Source organism: Penicillium canescens, assembly GCF_028828765.1.
Source record: "Penicillium canescens strain IBT 15451 chromosome Unknown utg000008l_segment0_segment0, whole genome shotgun sequence".
Classification (NCBI taxonomy): domain Eukaryota; kingdom Fungi; phylum Ascomycota; class Eurotiomycetes; order Eurotiales; family Aspergillaceae; genus Penicillium; species Penicillium canescens.
Genome location: NW_026703970.1, coordinates 649,066 through 669,506, shown reverse-complemented (window position 1 = coordinate 669,506; position 20,441 = coordinate 649,066). Strand labels below are relative to the sequence as shown.

The 20,441-nt window shown below is 50.3% G+C and overlaps 7 protein-coding genes across 7 annotated transcripts; 2 read left to right on the top strand and 5 right to left on the bottom strand.

The window, feature by feature from the left end:
• Positions 1–1,288: 1,288 nt before the first annotated feature.
• On the bottom strand, positions 1,289–2,714 carry N7446_011128 (uncharacterized protein; the record flags this gene model as incomplete). Its single annotated transcript, XM_058519870.1, has 2 exons — positions 1,289–2,495; positions 2,554–2,714. 2 exons carry the CDS (start codon positions 2,712–2,714, stop codon positions 1,289–1,291), a joined length of 1,368 nt encoding a protein of 455 aa, XP_058367394.1.
• Positions 2,715–4,331: 1,617 nt separating this feature from the next.
• Positions 4,332–6,113, top strand: N7446_011127 (uncharacterized protein; the record flags this gene model as incomplete). The annotated part of the gene is made up of 1 exon (XM_058519869.1): positions 4,332–6,113. The coding sequence occupies one exon, from the start codon at positions 4,332–4,334 to the stop codon at positions 6,111–6,113; it is 1,782 nt and encodes a 593-aa protein (XP_058367393.1).
• A 123-nt stretch (positions 6,114–6,236) lies between these two features.
• Positions 6,237–7,308, bottom strand: N7446_011126 (uncharacterized protein; the record flags this gene model as incomplete). The annotated part of the gene is made up of 2 exons (XM_058519868.1): positions 6,237–7,072; positions 7,179–7,308. 2 exons carry the CDS (start codon positions 7,306–7,308, stop codon positions 6,237–6,239), a joined length of 966 nt encoding a protein of 321 aa, XP_058367392.1.
• A 523-nt stretch (positions 7,309–7,831) lies between these two features.
• On the bottom strand, positions 7,832–10,093 carry N7446_011125 (putative diaminopropionate ammonia-lyase; the record flags this gene model as incomplete). Its single annotated transcript, XM_058519867.1, has 1 exon — positions 7,832–10,093. The coding sequence occupies one exon, from the start codon at positions 10,091–10,093 to the stop codon at positions 7,832–7,834; it is 2,262 nt and encodes a 753-aa protein (XP_058367391.1).
• Positions 10,094–10,560: 467 nt separating this feature from the next.
• N7446_011124 (M20 family metallo-hydrolase) lies at positions 10,561–12,111 on the bottom strand (the record flags this gene model as incomplete). The annotated part of the gene is made up of 4 exons (XM_058519866.1): positions 10,561–10,639; positions 10,689–11,516; positions 11,575–11,892; positions 11,948–12,111. The coding sequence occupies 4 exons, from the start codon at positions 12,109–12,111 to the stop codon at positions 10,561–10,563; spliced, it is 1,389 nt and encodes a 462-aa protein (XP_058367390.1).
• A 1,622-nt stretch (positions 12,112–13,733) lies between these two features.
• On the bottom strand, positions 13,734–15,136 carry N7446_011123 (putative oxalate/formate antiporter; the record flags this gene model as incomplete). The annotated part of the gene is made up of 3 exons (XM_058519865.1): positions 13,734–14,641; positions 14,700–14,792; positions 14,845–15,136. 3 exons carry the CDS (start codon positions 15,134–15,136, stop codon positions 13,734–13,736), a joined length of 1,293 nt encoding a protein of 430 aa, XP_058367389.1.
• Positions 15,137–17,586: 2,450 nt separating this feature from the next.
• On the top strand, positions 17,587–19,892 carry N7446_011122 (acetate--CoA ligase; the record flags this gene model as incomplete). The annotated part of the gene is made up of 6 exons (XM_058519864.1): positions 17,587–17,625; positions 17,686–18,930; positions 18,984–19,244; positions 19,303–19,432; positions 19,486–19,760; positions 19,830–19,892. 6 exons carry the CDS (start codon positions 17,587–17,589, stop codon positions 19,890–19,892), a joined length of 2,013 nt encoding a protein of 670 aa, XP_058367388.1.
• Between the last annotated feature and the right edge of the window lie 549 nt (positions 19,893–20,441).

The window sequence follows — 20,441 nt, the reverse complement described above, 5'->3', positions numbered from 1 at the left end:
GAACAAGCCATCGGAGTACAGGTCATGACTACGTGGTGGTTTGTGCTCGGTGCGATATGCTATATCCAGTCCCCAGCCATCCATGATGGATGCCAGTTCATCATCACCAAATGTCTATCATTCTTACATAGTACTGTAATCTTAGAAGAGCCGACAGGTTGATTAAGATAATGTAGCTATTTCCCACGTTCACTATCAAGCTTAACAGTTATCTTGCAATCTGCGTCAGGTGTCGACGCTATGTCACGTAACTACCCAGTCCTCATGGTTCTCCCTTGGATCGCCCCAGATTTCTAAAGCGTTCATGTGCTCTTCCGTGCGCTGGGTGTTCTCGAATTGGGCCGCATCCCACATTATCCACCCCCATTCACGTGTTTCGTCTCGGGTGTACTCTCCGAAGAGATTGGATGTGTTTCCATAAAGTGTACACGGGCTTGGGCGGTGCTGAATTGAAGTAGAAATGTTAGCTTCTAGTGGAAAGGTTCAAATAGTAATAGTGACTTACCGAAGGACAGTTTCTGCCCAGAGGGGCAGCGAGACACGCGAGGTAAAGGTGTTTCCTTTCTCTTAAATCATCAAAGGCGGCATATTACTTCGTTTGAGATCAAATTGTCAGTTCGCCTCGAGGGCATTGCCTTCCAGTATGAGTAGAAAGTGAGAAGAGGGAGAGAATGACTGGCGGCGGCACCACATCTGGGCCGCGACCCCTGTTGTATGAATATAAGAAAGGAAAGAATAACTTCGACTCCCGTTGTAATAATTTATGCTCTGTCAAAGTTCCCCAGTCGTGGTTGCGGGTGTGGTGCTGGGCATTATCAAGTGTCGGAAATAGGAGAAGCTTTTCTCCTGCTTGGGGTGTACGAGGAAGGAAAATTATAGCCGTAGGCCATAGGTACCTTTAGACTACATAATGATGAGGCTGAAAACGAAAGAGTATGCGAACACCCCTAGAAAGGAGTAGATGGTCCCTGTGCCGAGCATCCTTTGTTCTTTGTTTTGCAAGTAAATATTTGTAGCGCCTGCGGGCAATACCACCGCCCCGATGGGCACATGCCGTGGTCCTTTCGTGCGGTAGGCGAGTTATAAACGCTCAAGCCTGACAGCTTGTCCTATTTCATTAAAGATAACGAGCATGAATGAAGAATGTTGGTTAAGATATTTATTGATATTCGTTATATTGTAGAGCCAACCAGTGCGCCCTGGCATAGTCTATATGCAATTATGTACAATGCTAGTAAAACATGCTAGTGAAACATGAAAAAAAAGAAACAACCGATAATCAAAGCGACTAGGTGTCGGTGTTGGCACAAGTGAAACTGGCGTTACTGGTATCGTTGTGGATAGCAGTACCAGAAGCATACAGGCCAAGGACACAAAGAATCAGACCGAACAGAGCAATAGCAATGTTCAAGACGGTGAGGGCGATCTTGCGGGGAGAAGCAAACCACTCGCCGTAGTTCAGGTGCAGCCAGTAGATACCGGACAGACCGTAAGAGAACCAACTCGCGAACAGAGCACTGATCAAGCCGTTCAAATCACTGAAGACGGGAATGGCTTCGGAGATGATCCAGGCAACAACCCAGCAGGAGACTCCCAGGCCGATCCACAGACCGATGGAGCGCCAGTTGCTTTGGTGGATCAGGCCGGACTTGGAGCCGAGGCGGAAGTAGATGTACTTTAGACCGATGTGGCCGTTGACGACACCGGCGCCGACAATGGTGGGGATGGCGATGCCGTAGGCGACCTTGCTCATCAGGGGTCCAGCGGAGGTCAGGGCGGGCGAGTGGACGTCTGTGCCGACATAGTAGTAGATGACCACGGCGGCGGTGAGGTAGAGGCAGATTTCGAAGCTCTGGAGCATGAACAGGGACTTCTTGAAGTCTTGGGGAGATTCCATCTCGGCGATCAGACCGAAGAAGGCGACGTGAGCACAGTAGGCGAACACGATGTTCGAGACGGCTTGGAAGGCAGTGTAAAGGTCGTTCTCGACGGTAGCCTGAATTATGCGGCCAGGATGGCTTTCGACACCCACGGATATCATGGTGATCATGACAGCGCTGAAGATACTAAGGAACGAGGCGAAGGAGATCCAGGTCATACCCTTCATGGTACGGGGAATGGAGAGGAGAAGCGACAGGACCATGCCGACGACACTGAAGACAATAGAGCAGGTGCCGTGGTTGGTGATGGTGTTCATCATGACGCGGAATGTGAGGATGTGGCTGCCCATGACGAAGATGCAGAAAAGGAATTGGCCAATACCGAAGAGCTCGCGGCCGAACTTGCCCAGCAGAATCTCGCCAGCATCACCGAGGTTCTGGATGTGAGGGTACCGTTCACGGAAAAGGCCGATGTTGTATCCGGTATATGTAGCGAGAAGACCCAGGCCAACAATCAGGATAATACCGGGGACGAGGCCCAGGGTAGCGACAGCCGAGGGCAGTGACAACACACCCAGCGACACTGACTCACAAATCATGAGCAGACCGCATTGCCTGTGATCACGCGTCAGAATCATCTCCAGCAGACAATCGAGTCAGAGTTGATACATACCACCACTTCAAGGTTTTATACTTGATCTCAGCGTACTCCTCGTTACCAAAGGCATCGTGGACCTCGCCCTTCAGCTGACCTTCCTCCTCGAATTGAGGCTGGTCGATCCTGTCAGCAATCTTGTCCTGCTCGTAGGCAGGTGGTGCCGGTGTAACCTCCATGCTGTCTGACTTGTTGAAGAGCAGAGGTAAGAGGTGAGAGAGTTGAGGAGACGGGGAATCAAAAGAAGTATTCCACGAGGGAAGAAAGGACCAGAGGGGAATCTGGCCATCTTATTGTTCGCGTGCCGATTTTGCCCCATGGGCATATCGATCCACCATGAGCCCACAGAAAACCCGATGCGGACTCAACCTGGTCCAATGGCCGGTATACTTCGGTCCGACTCCGGCATAATGACCAATCAGAGTGGAGTATTGCCCTGCTGACTCATTAAAATTGGTGATAGAAACTGCCCGACTGTAACGTTCCCCAACTTCCAAACCTAATTGTAGTAATGATCATGACACTTACTGATCGCCGCTTTTGGTTAATCTATTTATTTATTGTTTTTATCTGGGGAAACCTCATAAAATCACCGTTGTACACACGTTATATTATACGCCATGTCTGCAGTTTCTTCACCGGGCTTCGGGTTTCGGCTCGGCGTCCACGCCCCAACTTAAAATTTTTGCCTTCACCGGCCATGCAGGGGTGGCAACTCAAACGAGCCCCACCTAGACTGGGGAGTTGAGAGTGAACTCCGGCGAGTCCACCAGCTAATTTAGGCACCAGTGCTCCATAACGACGGCGCTAATATTTTCCTCTTGTATGGAGCAGAGTATTGTGCTACTGAAGTTGCACCACGCACGCGTCTTCTTATTGACTTTCGTGCTCGCCCCGTGCCGTCATGCATGACAGTTGGTTTTTCCACGGTTCTTCTAGAACTTCGATCCTTCCTGTTTGGTTTTAGTTTCCGCGTGACACGTGATGATTTTTAATCTTTTTGACATGAGATAACCTTAATGATGATAAGCTGTGGCTAGGCAAGGAAGATCTTTAGGGCCTTAGTTGTGTCCTATCAGCATCAAGACTCATGATCTGGCTCGATCTTGCCAGGGCAAGCTGGCAGAGGGTCTGGTTTGATCTTGAGACTTCCCGGCGCCGTTTCGAGTATCGCTGTTTAGATTTTTCATGCCGACACCATGGTTATACAAATTCTACGCCCAGGGAATATTCAGTACGATCCACGGGCGTTGAGTGTTATATCAAGTGACGTGAAGGATATAGTTCAACCTCCTAAACATTTTCGAACATCTTGAGACTCCGGCCTCCATGTACTCCATAGTGCATGTGAGTAAAGACTTGGCAAACGTGTACTTGATAAGAATGCTGAAACAGCCTGCATGCATCATGCCATGTCCAGAAAAAGCAAAGTGGTCTCGGGGTAGATAGCAAGTATAATGTGTCATTCTGTATAGAAAGTGCCAAGTTATCTCTGAGTTCATGCTGGTCTGAAAAAGCGGGCCTTGAGATGGATTGCCAAGCAAATACTGACCTGCCCAAGTGGGCAGCGGTGATCCTCCTAGTCACATGACTAGTCTCCATTATTAAGCAATGTCTGTGGAAGGTGCAATATACAACTAACCAGATGTAGACTAGTTCGAAGACCCACGATCCCCGATATCTGAAATGAAGGCAAGCTCACAGGCTCAGTAGATTCTCGGCTTGATTCTATACATCTATTTCAAGGAGTGGACTCACAGCACACTGTCTGGTGACTCCGCTCATATCTATATGGCATGAATCCACAGCAACCCATCGACTCTCCAACATGGCCGCCGTTGCCACATTCTGCCTCGGATTTGGGACTAGGAGACATCCTACATACAGCTGAGCCAGATCCATGGCTGCCAGATGATTCAGTCTTTGAGCCCGACGCTCTTAATGACTTTTATCTCCGTTCCTCAGATGCCAGTGATCTGGGATGGGAACAGTGGATAAGTCATGAGTCACATCATCTATCAACACCTGATCGACAACTTGAGCCTCAAGGTCACGGTGAACTACAACCCTCGGGTGTTATAGCCAACTCTGCTTCACCTCTACCGACAGATTGCGTGGATCAATATCTGCCGCAGCCAAACCTCAACAATGTCTCGCAGTGGCTACACGGAGCATACCGTCCCCGGGTCCCCTGCAACCATTGTCGCAGACACCGACTACAATGTTTAATCATCCGGACCACAGATGCCAACCCGAACCCAAAGACATCATGTTCAAGCTGCGTTGCTCTATTCAGGGAATGCAGTCTTGCCAAAGGAGAGAAACGCTTCCCAGCGGGCTTTGAGACCATGACCCCAGTTCTAGGACATCTACACGGCGTCCCAGAAGATGGAAACATATCCTCCGTCACTAATCTCAACGACGAAGATGGTAGAAGAGAACCCAAGCAATTCATTCGAAAGGGAGCTCGAGTCCTCCGAGAGTGGTTCTATCAAAACCAAGAACATCCCTACCCAACGGACGCGCAAAAGATCCAACTGTCAGCGGACACAGGCTTTTCTCAAAAGCGTATATCAACATGGTTCGCGAATGCCCGTCGACGCCAGAAACAGAAGATCCAGTCATCGGGATTAAGCTCGAGGTCTCGTACCCGCGCGGGCTCTCCCATGATAACCAGCACCTTACCCGACATGACCCCAATGGAACGGTGGCAGGCATCCCCACCAGAAGACGAACCCGTCCCCCAAGCAGCGATTCAAAACGCCATCGCATCTGGCTCGATAGAATCAGACGGAACCATTGATCCATTCAAGCTTGACAGCTCTGCGATGGATTTCCTCGACTTCGACGAAAGCTCTTCACATCTGGCGTCTTCTGTCTCAAGTATTGGGAGCAGGGCATCGGAGTCTTCCGACAGTGCCTCTTCGGCGTGGAGTTATCATTCATCTGGGGATACAAGCTTACCATTCCCCCTTCTCCCGAAACAAAGCAAACCCAGACGTATCCGAGGACGGTCACGGGGCGGGTCTGAGAATCATGTTTACCAATGCACATTCTGCACACGTTCTTTTAAGAAAAAGCACGATTGGACTCGGCATGAGAAAAGCGTTCATATAACTCTCGACTCCTGGGTCTGTACTCCGAACCTAACGGAACTCCAACAATACTTTGATCTCCAACCTTCCGAATGTCCCTTCTGCGATGTCCTATTCCCAGTGCCTACCCATATGGAGGAACATGAATTCCACATCTGTGCCGACAAACCCGTTGGCGAGCGGTCATTTAGTCGGAAGGATTATCTCTGGCAACATCTTCGCAAATTCCACAGTTGCACGAAAACACCGGTATCTGACCTCGACGCCTGGCGCGGTTCAGGCGCCAATGTCAAAAGTAGCTGTGGATTCTGCGGGTCTCATCTTTCTACCTGGACAGCTCGGGTAGATCATCTGGCTGATCATTTCAAGAACGGCTTTCGGATGCATCAGTGGGAAGGGGATTGGGGGCTCGATTCATCGGCTATGGGTGTTCTAAGGAATGCAATACTGCCTTTTGAACGTGCGGTGGATTCATCTGCTTAACGTGGATGAAGAAAAGTTATAAGTAACTTGTAGATACGAATGATGAAATCATGAATCACAGAATACATGCCATTGAAATGCTCATATCGCATAGAAAGTAAACTATTCGGACCTAGTGTCCTACTATGCCGATGCTGAAGCCTGCCATTCAGGATGATACCAAGACGCAAGCCCCAAAACAAACAGCAGCAATTTCCCATCACGAATAACATCCTTAGAAAGCTGCACAGCCATCCCCATCCCACCCGATTTCCCACCAAACAACACCTTTCCCCCAGTCAAGAGCAATTCCCCCGTAACGAAAATCGCAAATGGATTCTGAGCCGTCGCAGGCTTCGGCGGGGGACTGCCAAACAGTGAAACCGAAGTCCCAATAAGGAAAAGCAAGTAAAAGGAAACAGCCAATGCAAAGACAGTATGCAACGTCTTCCATATCCGAGTACTCTTCTGTTCCGCCTCAGTCGGCGCAGGAGCTCCACCAAGCATATTAGCCAGGAAGGGCGGTACGCCAGCCATGGTCGCCATAGCGGCAAGCGAGGATCCAGGGCCTGGTGGCGCGCCTGCGTCGGAGGGTGTAGCACCGGGCGGGGCGTTGGGATCACCACCGGGCATCGCGCCCAGGAGGGAGCTCAGAAGTTTGATGGCTGGGTCTTCGGCGTCGTCAGATTGTAGGCCTTGGCTCTGTCCTTGTTCTGGTGCCGATTGTCTCAGCATTGCGCGGAAGGCGTCTTGCTGTGCTTGCAGGGCTTGGGCTTGGCTGTCGGGTTGTTGGCCTTGGGCTTGGCCGGAGGCGGATTGTTGGAGCATGGCGAGGAAGGCTTCTTGTTGGGCGCGCTGGGCCTCTGGGGATTGCATTTCTGACTGGGGGGATGGCGAGGGGCGGAATTGGGGCATTGGGGGTGCTGGAGATGGTGATGCGCTGATTGAGCGTTGGGGGGATGGTGAGGCATCTTCGCGTTCTGTTTTGGGGCTTCTGTTAGCTCGTGTCGTGGTGGCATGTGTGCTTTGCTATTGAGGGGTGCTTCAGAGCATAGCGCGGAAAGAATGGAGCTCTTCGTTTCGTACCAGATTGCGGAGTGCGTCCGCTCAAACTGGTGATCTTGTCCAGGCGTGCTGACCCTCCTTCCTTGATCTTGGCCTCTCGCCGCTCGCGCCGCAGTCGGGCGGATCGTTGAGCGGGTGATTCTTCGGACATTATGGATATTCTGTGCCAGCTCACAGATTATAGTTGAAAAAGTCGCGAGGTGTAGACAAAGGTGGAAAGTGGGATGGTGACGGAAGGCAAAGGTGTCTGGATGTCGATCAAGTCCCGTGCCGATAAAGATCTCTTCCGTGGCCATACACAACATCCTCTCTACAATCGTCTACTACAAAACTCCACATCCGGTTAGGTGTCGTTGGAAGTAAGATAGCTTCATTCGTTCATTAACTAGAGAGCAAGCAAAACCAAACACCTATAGATGTAAATACATGACTCCCCTCCTTGTAGCGTCTAACGCCTTGTCCGTAGCGCGTTGAGCACGAAGCTCTGCCAAATCTCCCGGAGACTGATAGGGCCCGCCAAGTCCTATGCCAGCTAGAAAGCAGTCCTTACTTTACATAGGTTCTAATGACGTGAGCCTGCTATTTATCATCGAAATCCACTAGAGATATGTAACAACGCAATTGCGATTCCATTCAACTGAGTTCATTTGTCCGCATATACATATACAAAGGTCTTAATAACAAAAGTCCTGTACCAACTGCGTGAAAACCTTCTCAAACTGTCCAAGACTCTCAACTTCAACCCACTCCTCTTTAGCATGCAAACCCTCCCCAGCAGGACCCCACACAATAGACGGAACACCAACAGCACCAAGCAAAGCCGCATCAGTCCAAAACGGCCCACTCTTTACAACAGGCTCGCTTCCCAACACAGAAAACGCAGTAGTAACAGTCTGCTGCACGAAGGGATGATCAACAGCGACCTTCTGCGTAGGACGCGACATGGTAATGCGAGGCTGGGCGTATCTGAAACGAGCATTCTGCTGAGCAATCCCCTTCAACAATTGGCTCATGTCCCCCAAGATAGATTCCTCAGTTTGAGCGGGCACGGTGCGGAACTCAACTGTGATAGTGCACTTATCGGGGTATGAGGATGGTTCCTCGCCACCACGAATCAAGCCACAATGCAGCGATGCCTGTCCGAGAGCTTCATCCACCGGGAGGTGGGACTGGTATTTCTCCAATGCCTGGAGGAATGATCCGGCATACAGAATCGCATCTTCTCCAGCTGAGGGGTCCGAGCCGTGCGCGGCAACTCCCAGGATATCAACCTCAACCCACACGAAGCCCTTGTGGGCAGTGATAATGCCACCTTGAGTTGGTTCCGGGAGAACGGCGGCATCGGCGCGCCAGCCGGCTTCGATCACATCTTGGGTTCCTTGGGAAGCATCCTCTTCATCTGAGACGGCAGCGACGATGACATCACCGCGAGGGATACGGCCACTGGCCTTTGTTGCTGCAAGTGCTGCTAGCCCTGCGGCCAATCCGCCCTTCATGTCTAAGCATCCTCTTCCAACAAGGACTTGCTTCCCATCTTTGGTTTGGATAGAGCCTGATAGGGGATCCGCCTCGTAGCTGGACAAGCTGACTGTGTCTGTGTGGCCGTTGAACATGAGAGATTTGCCTCCTCCACTACCGCGCAGGACACCAACGATGGATGGCCGTCCTGTGACCTTTTCGATCCAGTGGTATTCAATATCACGGTGTGCAAACCAGGAGGCAAGCCAGTTTGCGATTTCAGTTTCGCCTACTCCATCCGTGACAGACAGTGTTGGGTTGGAGGAGTTGATCTGGGTGAGCGTTTGGGTCAATCCCACAGCGTCCTCGACAGAAACATCTCTCGGAGTGGAATATTTACGTGGTCCTTCGGTGCTGAGAAGGACCACGACGGAGTCCTTATTTAAATGCGAAGATCCCTCCTTGGCCAGATGGCGAAGTGCAGCCAATGAAGCACCTCCACAAGGACCGGCAGCCACAGAATTGGATGTCAGATACTGCACGGCACAGTGTGCTTCATAAGAAGAAACACTGATGCACGCATCAACCAGTCGCTGCAGGTCCGGCCAAGCAGTAGAAGAAACAGTGCCACAATCCATACCATCCATGATAGTCTCCGAGCTCTGAGTAGTAACCATCTTACCAGCAGTCAAGCTAGCAGACAAACAAGCAGCGGTGTCAGGTTCCACAGCAACCATGGACAACGGCGTACTCTGCGACTTGCAATGTCTAGCCACGGCATGCGCAAGACTTCCCACACCAGCAGGACTAATCATCACACTACCAGTGAGACCGAGCTCAGCAAGACCATCCTGAACCTCACTCAACATAGTCGAATACCCCTCCACGATCCAAGAAGGCACATCCTCATACCCTTCAAAGGCAGTATCCTGGATAAGAAGGGCACCCTCCTTCAAACGTGATTCATCCAAAGCGCCTTGAACAGCCTTGTCATAATCCCCCTTCACAACAACAATCCTCGCCCCCTCTCCAGCAATGAGGTCCCTAGTGTCCTGGTCCATACACTCAGGGACAAAGATCCGAGCTTCAATCCCAAGAAGCCCGGCCATAAACGCGACTGCACGGCCGTGGTTTCCCATAGTGGCGGTCGTCAAGACAATCGACTCTGCCTTAGCTCGAGTTGAAAGGTCCTCGAGCGAGATAGTAGCAGGACAGCCCAGCTTGGCCGCAACAGCGCGGAAACATCCCCATGACGCGCCTAGGACTTTGAAAGATGGTAGTCCGAAGCGGTTACTCTCGTCTTTGACGAGGACATGGCTAACGCCAAGCTCGACTGCTAGTTCTGGGAGTTGGACTAGTGGTGTTGGTGCGTAGTTTGGGAAGGATTGGTGAAAGGACTTCAAGCCTTCAATTCGTGGGGAGTTGATGCGCTCGTTTGCGGCTGCGGGGTTGTAGTAGATTGGTCGACGAGATGACATTTTGAGGGTTTATGTGTGGAGTGTTGCGATTTGCAGGACAGGGGTTCCTGTGCTTATTTATTTTATGGTTTTCGGCATTCTCGTAGTTTGTCTCCCCGTTCGGAGGTGTCCTGGGGATGTCGCGCCTTCTGACGACATGGGTCTGGTGGGGAATCAAAATCTACAGTTTTACCGGCGAATATGGGCGCCTTCTGGTAACATTAACGCTGTGTAGTTTGTATTTTTCGTTCGATTTATCGGTGGATTTTGTAACAATATGCTGCAGTGAAACTACTGTCGTAAATGTCAGATACCAAAGTTGTTATACACGCTCTTGAATTCTATTTAAATCGAGACTATTTAGATCCAGACTATTTAATGGTCGACTGTGATTGGATTCCCAGATGTCTGAAGAAATAAAGAAAGATATACTCCATACACGCATAGTAATCTAATTGACATCTACAAAGCCGAAAGAACACTACCGACTATTTTTGTCCTTCGCTCTCTGCCCGGAATTGATCGTAATGCACAACAGCCTCGAGAAGTGCCTGTGTTCCGAGAGCACTGCGAAAGTTAGTCTCTGTATGCCAGTCAAAGTAGTGGGAAGACCTACCAGTCTTGCGGGCTGCAATATTCAGTTGGGTGGTGACTGACTCCATCCTTGCAGGGGACAAAGATCATTGCCGAGGGACAGTGCTTGCTAGTGTAGACCGTGTCGTGACCTGCACCACTGGTCATGAGCATGGACTTCTCTCGGCCAACGAGCTGGTCTGCGGCAGCCTGAATAGACGCCACACAGTTGTGGTCGAATTCCACAGCGGGAGAGTCAGTGTCTAATGTCCAGTCGAACGAAACACCCTTTCCATCCTGGGATGCAATAGCGTCGAAAACTTTGAGACACTCATCCTGCACAGCGTGCACCACACTATCCTGCGGGTGACGAATGTCAAGTGTGAAAGTCACTTGCGATGCGACAGTGTTTGTGGATGCGTTGGAAGGGACTCTTATAATTCCAGTGGACGCCAACGCATCGTGCTTCTTGGCGATATCGTGGGAAATGGCAATCATCCTGGAGGATGCGAGCAATGGGTCTTGACGGGCACTGAAAGGCGTCGTTCCAGTGTGCGCATCCTTTCCGTGCACCGTCATGGTCAACCATCTGTATCCTTGAGCTCCGCGAACAACACCGATTGACCGGCCAGTCTCTGGCAGGATTGGTCCCTGTTCAATATGCAATTCGAAATGGGCTCCGAGTGGGTACCCAGTGGCCGGATCGCTAGAGCAAGAGATGTCACCGAGGTATCCGTGTCTTTCAAGCTCGGAGCGAAGAGTGACGTCGGGATCGTGGATATCACGTAGATCCCAAGCCTTCTGGATAGGGATGGCTTCAGCCCAAACACCTGAGGAGCACATGGACTTAGGAAAGCGCGCTCCCTCCTCACTGTAAACTTTGGTTAGCGAATAGAGCCCCAGCGTCACAAGGTGAGCTAAGTACATACTTGGTCCAGTTAACCACGCCGACATCATAATTGGTCTGGAAATTGCTCTCTTTCATGGTTCGTAGAACTTCCAGGGCAGCCATAACACCAAGGATACCATCATATCGACCACCGCGAGGCTGGGTATCCAAATGGCTTCCCATTGCGATCATTGGAACAGGAGAGTTCAGTCGACCTGACTGGCGCGCGAACATGTTGCCCATCTGATCCACGGAGAGAGTGCAACCCAGCTTCTGGACTTCAGTGGCAAACCACTTGCGCACACTGGCATCGTCGTCGGTGAGGGTTAAACGAGCCATACCTGTGTCAGTTGGGCCACTGCTGGCGCGTTAGGTCGACAGTCTTTGTTCAAAGAAGGGATATCAATACATACTCGCCATAGCGATGGGTAGCGCCCCATTTGCAAGTCTCATGTAATGTATCCCATAGTCTTTCGGGGTTTATCTTGAGGCCTGAGAGTGCTTGCAGTCGAGTCGCAGTTGAAAATCGCCGTGTGTTGGAGCACAGGGCGCGTGTTGCGCCGTTTGTGCTGTACATTCTGTAGAGAATAAGATGCCTGCTCGACAGAATGATAATCAAATATGCCAGGCTCAGCAGGTGCAGGGCTGATATAGAGATGCTCCGTACAAGAGCCGGGTCAGTAATGGCAGTGTATCAAGGGATGCCCAAGTGGACCAATCTATGGGTTGTGCAGCGCCTTCCTCGAACAGCTGTGGATATCGATACAAGGCAAGATTAATCGACTGGTAAACGGAATGTTTGAAATTATCAGCCAAAGTATGGTGTGGACTACGGCCGAAGCCCGGTTGGCGGCTCATGGCGGGAAACGGCGCCTTCCCGCAACATCTACAAACCCTAAATTTCTTTCCGCCAAGAGAATTTGCCTCGCATAACTACACACTTCGCATTTGGGAAGATGCTTGATACGGGTAAAGTGAACCTACAGAGCAGGAAAAGCCGGACCTTGTCATGAAACAAAATTGCGTCGTTCACAGCATGCCAGTAGTGCTGTGGACTCACGGTATGACCAGCGAGTGTGTGAAGGTACAAAACAAAACATATACCCCCCAAAAAAAAAAGCTTTAAGGACGTATTCCACAGGGTATCTTTTACCCTGGATATATCTGATAATAATAATATAAAAAATAATATAAAAAGGAAAAAGCAAAAGAAGCTAAGATATCCGAAAAATCCCTACCGAGCGTACCCTTTACCCCGGCAGCAAGAACCAAAACATTGATCTCCTGGTAACAGTTAATATCTCCGAACAAGGCAACACAAGGTCAGAGTATACCGTTATAAGGAGCAGGAGCAGTATAACAAGTCATTCTGGAGTGACTGCGACTAGGTCAGAGGAAATGACGTCACTTAACAGAGAACACCTTACGGATATGTTCTCGATTCATTGGATATTCTCGATCTAGAGTCACTGTCGGTAGACAAGATGGATCGGACCTTTGTCTTGATGCTGTTGCTAATTTCTTTGCCTGACATCGCGACGATTTGTTTTTGAACCTTTTATGTTCAGATCTGATTCGCTTGAGATCGGTTTGAAACGTATAACTGACACGACACAGAGAGACTCTCGGATGTTTCCTTGAGTTTCTCAATATTTGGAAACCTGGGGAAAACTCACCTTTTTATGTTCAATCCCTCAAGATCGACGTGGGACGTCATACTTGATCTGCATGCTGGCGTGGCATGTCGTATAGATTCCCGGCGGAGAATATCGGCGGACGGCGAAGTCCTTCAACTACCACATAATCCGGGGTAGATCTCATACCATCTGGTCATGATGGATGGTTGAATATCTCGATCTACATGTTCAAAGATGGATGGGGCATGTTTCCTGGGCATTCAGATTCGAACTCTCTTCACCGATTCAAGTCGAGCTCCGTGGTTGGCCGTCTAGCTGTTTGTGGCTGCATTCCTATAGGGCCAAACTGCCTAAATGAGAATTTTCGTGCATAGCCCTGTCGTACTGAGCTAGATCATGTTACCTAATTAAATCCATTGTGGAGTCTGTGTCGCATGAGAGTTGTCCGAGAGTAAGTTCTGTCCACATGAACGCTTGCATTGATGATGACGGTGCTTAAAGCCACCATGTCTGTATAATTCCTTTTATCGTGCTTTTTATCTTTCCTCTTATTCTATGTCCTCTAAAACTTGAGATCCAAAGACCATCCAGCACAAATCCCCCGAGCAACAACAAACGCAACCGTAGCCGCCAAATAAAGCACACCACCAAAGACAATCAAACCCCCATACCCTCCACTATCACGCTCCAAAATTGCCCCAGCGATGGGAATCCCAACAAGAGTCCCAACACTACTAATAGTAAACGTCGTCCCAGTCCGCTTCCCATAATCATCAGTCGCACAAACCTGAGAAATACAAACAGGCGTGAGACTAATAGCAGCACCACTCCAAAACCCAAAGAAAACAGCATAACAAATAATTGCCGTCAAATCATCGCCAGCCTTCATCCACAAAGCCAGCGTCAATATCGAACACAGCAACGATGTCAACACCATCACGTTGAAACGACCAACTCTATCAGCTACCAAGCCTGGCAGGAATCGACCCGGTATAGCACCAACATTCAAAAATGGTATTAGCAGGTAGGACATCGTATCATCCACACCGACAGAGATTGCATATGATGCAATATAGGTAATGGGTATGAAAACCGCGAATTCAACCAAGAAAACAGCTGCAGTCGTAGAAGCATATTTGACATCCCTCAGCGCGCGGAAATCAACCGATGCTCCGGCTTTTTTGTTTCGGGGTAGCCGTGTCTCAAGCAATAGACATGCACATGCACATAGTATCGCAGAGAGCAGTGCGATGATCCGGATTGCCCATGGGAAACCGATCTTGGGTGCCGCGTAGAGGATTATTAGGGGGAAGATCACTCCGCCGATTCCACCGGCTGTACATGCTACACCTGTTGCCCAGGCGCGGCGGAGGTTGAACCAGTGGCCGACTGTTGAAATTGCTGGGGTGAAGAGCGTGCAGGCTGATAGGCCACCGAGGACGCTGAAGGAGAGGAAGATTTGGTAGTATTCTGTGATTATGTTAGGTGCTTGTAACTTATTGGATCGTGTGTTTCGATTTGAATGTACCTTCGCTGAAACTGAAACACACCATGGAAACCACCATCCCGATAGACCCTGGGATGATCACAAACTTGGAGCCATATGTATCGAAGATCGGACCTGTATACTGTAAGACTCATTGCGAAGACAGAGATATGGAGTGTTGACAAACCCGTCTGCGCTCCGGCAATGTATAGAAAGAATGCATAAGAGCCATAAATCCAACCAATACTCGACTCCGAATAGTCCTTCAACTGATGTGTGCTCGTCCACGCTTGTAGAACCCCCAAACTATTCAATAATCCCATCGAAGGGACCATTGCACACCATGCTCCAAGAACAACAGACCAGGCCTTGAGACCTCCTTCTGGGTAGTTGTTCTCATCCGATAGATCGACGCTATCAGATAAGGGGATCGAAGCTACCACTTCGCTGGAAATTTCCAATTCGTCGCTGACGACCATTTTTGATATCAGCTTTGAATAGAATAGATTGATATACTGACCTAATTATTTTAAGTCTTCATTATCATTAGTGGTGAATATAGATAGCTGACTACTACGACTGATAACACCCCGCGCCTTCTCAAAACATTAAGGAACCACTTGGGCCGAATCAGGTTACGGGCTTACAAACCCGAGTCGCTCGACAGGATAAGTAGACAAGTCAGGAAATTACCTACCTATATGTAGGTAATTCACTATGTTTCCTTTCCGAGGGCCAAGCACCCGCCCCGCTCGTCCGAATTCTGAAGTTGCGCTTTCCGAGCCCTAACCGACCGTCCCAAGGATTTTATCGGTTCGAACGTCATTCCCTTCAATGTCGCCGGACGAAGCTTTGTTTTTGAACCGAGGGAGATGAAGGCTGTGTGTGCTTCTACCCGCGGCTTCAGACTCCCTTCATCCGTCATCTCTGCCTTGGTTTGGATGCTCAATTGGAGAGATTGAACAATCTGGGAACACGGGGAGATTTCCCCCAGGGAATATGGGTAACCACAGCTAATACCACAGTCTACGCCTGATATTGACTTGCATCTACTGGAAGATTGAACCTGTGCTTTCTTCGCGGTTAATCTATTATCGCCAGAAAGGCCGTCGTCTGACAGACCGTGCAAGGCCATCTTCTTCGAGATGTTTCTTCACAGAACCCCTGGATGATTGGTGTCTGACACTATCCAATCCCAGCTCTCTACATGCTAATCGACGGCCATCGTCTTGCTTCCACTCACATATTTCACGGGTCGAAGCCGACAAGGTCGAGCGCAATCGGCCATTGACGGAATGTTACCCATGCCAAGCCGGCATTGCGACGGCCTCCGACTTCCATATTCCAGATCCTCCGAAGATCCACGATCCATGCTGAATCTGTCCAGTCCAAAGTCAGGGCAAGGATGCTGAGATAGCCCTTGTTTCATTGGACGGGGTCGGAACATCATTTATCCCCCCACCCCCCTCTGTACCCTCTTCCCCCTGGACTTAACGCGGTCTTTTCTCGGCCACTCATCCTCTCAAAGAACGGTTCAAAGCTGTCCCACAACGGTGTCGAATTTTGGTATGGTGGGGGTCCTCGGGTTCATCCCGTTGGTATTGGCTGTACAGTACACACGCCGTCCGGGCTGGATTATCTACCTAGGTCGGTTAGGTCAGGCTGCATGCGCATTTTTTGTTGGGACACGAAGTGGGAGAGGTGGAGCTAATGTGCATTAGTTCAACCTTTTTATTTCTGCCGCATATGCGCGGTGCAGTGGCTCGGTGTGTTCTTTGCCGTCTGATCTTCGCGTTGCAGTTACAGTTGCAATAGGGGAGGGGCGAAGATCCCGCCGTCAAACTTATATTTGTGACACTCGGATGCAACGGAGGATACCACAACCTCAGGGGAATGAGAGAGGATTTAAGCATAAATTGGGAGGTATGATGTGTTTATCTCGGGACTATTTATGTAAGTTATACAATAGTATCTACGAGAAAAAACAAGGGGAAAAAGAAATTAGCGAGACAGGCGTTGTCCCACACTCCCCACAATCCAAACCACCCTACCCACAGTGCAAATGAACTTGAATTAAATACACAACCTTGTCATGGCTTGTCTGCAGGCTTGTAAAGTGCCAAGAATCAATAAACTTCCATTGTGAGATCAAAGTGGTTGCCGAACTAATCTACAATTGGGCATCGGTCCGCCTCCCCAGGTTGGACATACAGTTCCAAGGTTGAGCTTTAGCTTCAAGGTTGACATCATAAAACCTCATGACATAGCTCTCGTATGTCACACCGGGGCATCTAGATTGAGATCTCAATCGTGCAGGGGAGATCTCCCGAGGAAGAAGTACCTAAGTTAACAATGAGGATGGACATGTACCTGTACACACAACCATCGAGACGGCATGAAAGGCTGATCTAGCCCACGCCTTCTACAAGTATTACCTCCAAGTCGGGAAGCCAACCATAGGCGGGGTTCGGTCAAAGGGTTCTATACGGGGACAGGGGTCGGTTGATCACAACCCAATATTGGCAGACATGATTTTCGTGGAGGGGCACTTCCCCGGAGCAACGGAAGGATGTCAACCCCCGCATGACCGAACCCAAACCCAAGCCTTGGCATACGTTGAATATTGTATTGTATTAAGGGAAGTAAGGGCAAAAGTAAGAGTAATAGTTAAGAATAGTTAGAATGGACCAGAAGCAGAGTGTCAGCAAGTGCAGGTGAAATAGCCAGAGTGGTATTTTACTGTAAAGCGGCTCATGCCGGATTAGGAAATGCTCCACCCGGGGAAATACATAATGGCTCATCCCCCGCTCTCGGTCTCTTTTCTTTCTGGACTTATTATACCCCCTCGTAAGCTTCTCTTTCCCTTACTCTCTCCTTCAGTTTTAACCCTCATCAGAATTCTCCTTATACACACCGGAGAATCGCAATCATGTCGGACGGCCCAGTTGCGCCGCCCAAGCCCGCCGTGGTAAGTGTCCTTGATCTCAATCTGGGCGTTGCTCGCAGAGTTGGCTAACAATTAGTGTAGGTGCTCGAGGCCCACGAGGTCGACACCTTCCACGTGCCCAAGGCATTCCACGAGAAGCACCCTACCGGAACCCACATCAAGGACATGGCCGAGTACCAAAAGCTCTACGATGAATCAATCCAGAGTCCCGACACTTTCTGGGCCCGCATGGCCCGGGAACTCCTCACCTTCGACAGGGACTTTGAGACCACACACCACGGCTCTTTCGAAAATGGCGACAACGCCTGGTTCGTCGAGGGTCGTCTGAACGCCTCATACAACTGTGTGGACCGCCACGCTCTTAAGAACCCCGACAAGATAGCCATTATCTACGAGGCCGACGAGCCTAATGAGGGCCGCACGATCACATACGGTGAGCTCATGCGCGAGGTCTCCCGCGTCGCGTGGACTCTCAAGGAGCGCGGTGTCAAGAAGGGTGACACCGTCGGAATCTACCTCCCCATGATTCCCGAGGCCGTCATTGCGTTCCTTGCCTGTTCGCGTATCGGCGCTGTGCACTCCGTTGTCTTCGCCGGTTTCTCCTCAGACTCTCTCCGTGACCGTGTCCTCGACGCTTCCTCCAAGGTAGTCATCACCTCTGACGAGGGTAAGCGCGGTGGTAAGGTCATTGGCACAAAGCGCATCGTCGACGAGGCCATGAAACAGTGCCCCGACGTCACAACGGTTCTTGTCTACAAGCGCACTGGCGCCGAGGTCCCCTGGACCCCCGGCCGTGATATCTGGTGGCACGAGGAGGTCGAGAAGTACCCCAACTATCTCGCCCCCGAGCCCGTCAACTCCGAGGATCCTCTGTTCCTTCTCTATACCTCTGGCTCCACCGGCAAGCCCAAGGGTGTCATGCACACCACTGCTGGCTACCTCCTCGGTGCCGCGATGACCGGAAAATACGTGTTCGATATCCACGACGATGACCGCTACTTCTGCGGTGGTGATGTCGGTTGGATTACCGGACACACTTACGTTGTTTATGCTCCTCTTCTTTTGGGTTGCGCCACCGTGGTGTTCGAAAGTACCCCCGCGTACCCTAACTTCTCCCGCTACTGGGATGTCATCGACAAGTACGATGTCACCCAGTTCTACGTTGCCCCTACCGCCTTGCGTCTGCTGAAGCGCGCTGGTAATGAGCACATCCACCACAAGATGAAGAGCCTGCGTGTGCTTGGTTCCGTCGGAGAGCCCATTGCCGCAGAGGTCTGGAAGTGGTACTTCGAGGCCGTCGGAAAGGAAGAAGCTCACATCTGCGACGTTCGTCTCTTGCCCCTGCAAACTTTGGATAATGGCTAATTTTGTGACTGTAGACATACTGGCAAACCGAGACCGGTTCAAACGTTATCACTCCTCTTGGTGGTATCACCCCCACCAAGCCCGGTAGTGCTTCGTTGCCCTTCTTCGGTATCGAGCCCGCCATTATTGACCCTGTCTCCGGAGAGGAGATCCTTGGCAACGATGTTGAGGGTGTCCTTGCCTTCAAGCAGCCGTGGCCCAGTATGGCCCGCACTGTGTGGGGAGCCCACAAGCGTTACATGGACACTTACCTGAATGTCTACAAGGGTTACTACGTAAGTATCTGCACTCTGACATCAGAGCAATCAGAGCAATCAGACTAACAGGTACTAGTTCACTGGAGATGGTGCTGGCCGTGACCACGACGGCTACTACTGGATCCGTGGCCGTGTCGATGATGTTGTCAACGTTTCCGGCCACCGTCTGTCCACCGCCGAGATTGAGGCCGCCCTCCTCGAGCACCGTAAGTACACCACAAAATCACATACCCACCGAGCCCAAGCTAACTGTGAATAGCCATGGTTGCCGAGGCAGCTGTTGTCGGTATCGCCGATGAGCTGACCGGCCAGGCCGTGAACGCCTTCGTTGCCCTCAAGGAAGGCAACGAGACAAATGACCAGGTTCGCAAGGACCTGGCCATGCAAGTACGCAAGTCCATTGGACCCTTCGCTGCCCCCAAAGCCGTCTTCGTTGTGGAAGACCTCCCCAAGACCCGCAGCGGTAAGATCATGCGCCGTATTCTGCGCAAGATTTTGAGTGGCGAGGAGGACAGTCTTGGTGATACCTCGACGGTAAGTTTGCCGTCGGCAAAAACTATTTTTCTTAATAGTTTCATCGGACAATCACTAACAAATCTATAGCTCTCTGACCCCAGTGTCGTGGACACAATTATCGCCACAGTCCACGCCGCTCGCCAGAAGTAAAGTGTACGTCTACGATTTTGATGATAATGAACGTGGAAGAACTTTCCTAGTGGAAACATTTGAAGAAAAAAATGAGGTTTCTCATCATAAATTGAGCTGTTAATCCATGGATCTGATAGCTGGCTTTGACTTGCCCCCCTTCCCTGACTTGGAAACGTGGGGTCTTTCCTCGTTTTGCTTTTTTTTTTCCGGTATTATGTGTGCTGTCGTGTGTATTTGAGATTCCCTTATCTGCTCCGAAGCGTTGTGAATAGTATCTTGCTTTGGATATTTGGATATCTTGTAGGATGATAAATAAAATGGAACACCCTGTGAATTGCCTCGGTTAGTCGTTCCTGTCATCACGGTATAGCTTATAGCTAGCCCCTAGACGGGGTCACTGGGGATACGCTCCCAGCCACTTCCTATAGATCATTACCTGGGTGATATGGAAGCTATTATATGATAGCAGCCAGTTCGTCATCTTGTAGAGGCATCTGGTTATGTACTGTCCAGATTGATGTCTATTAGTTAGTACAGGATAGTCAAGGGACACTTACCTAGGTTAGA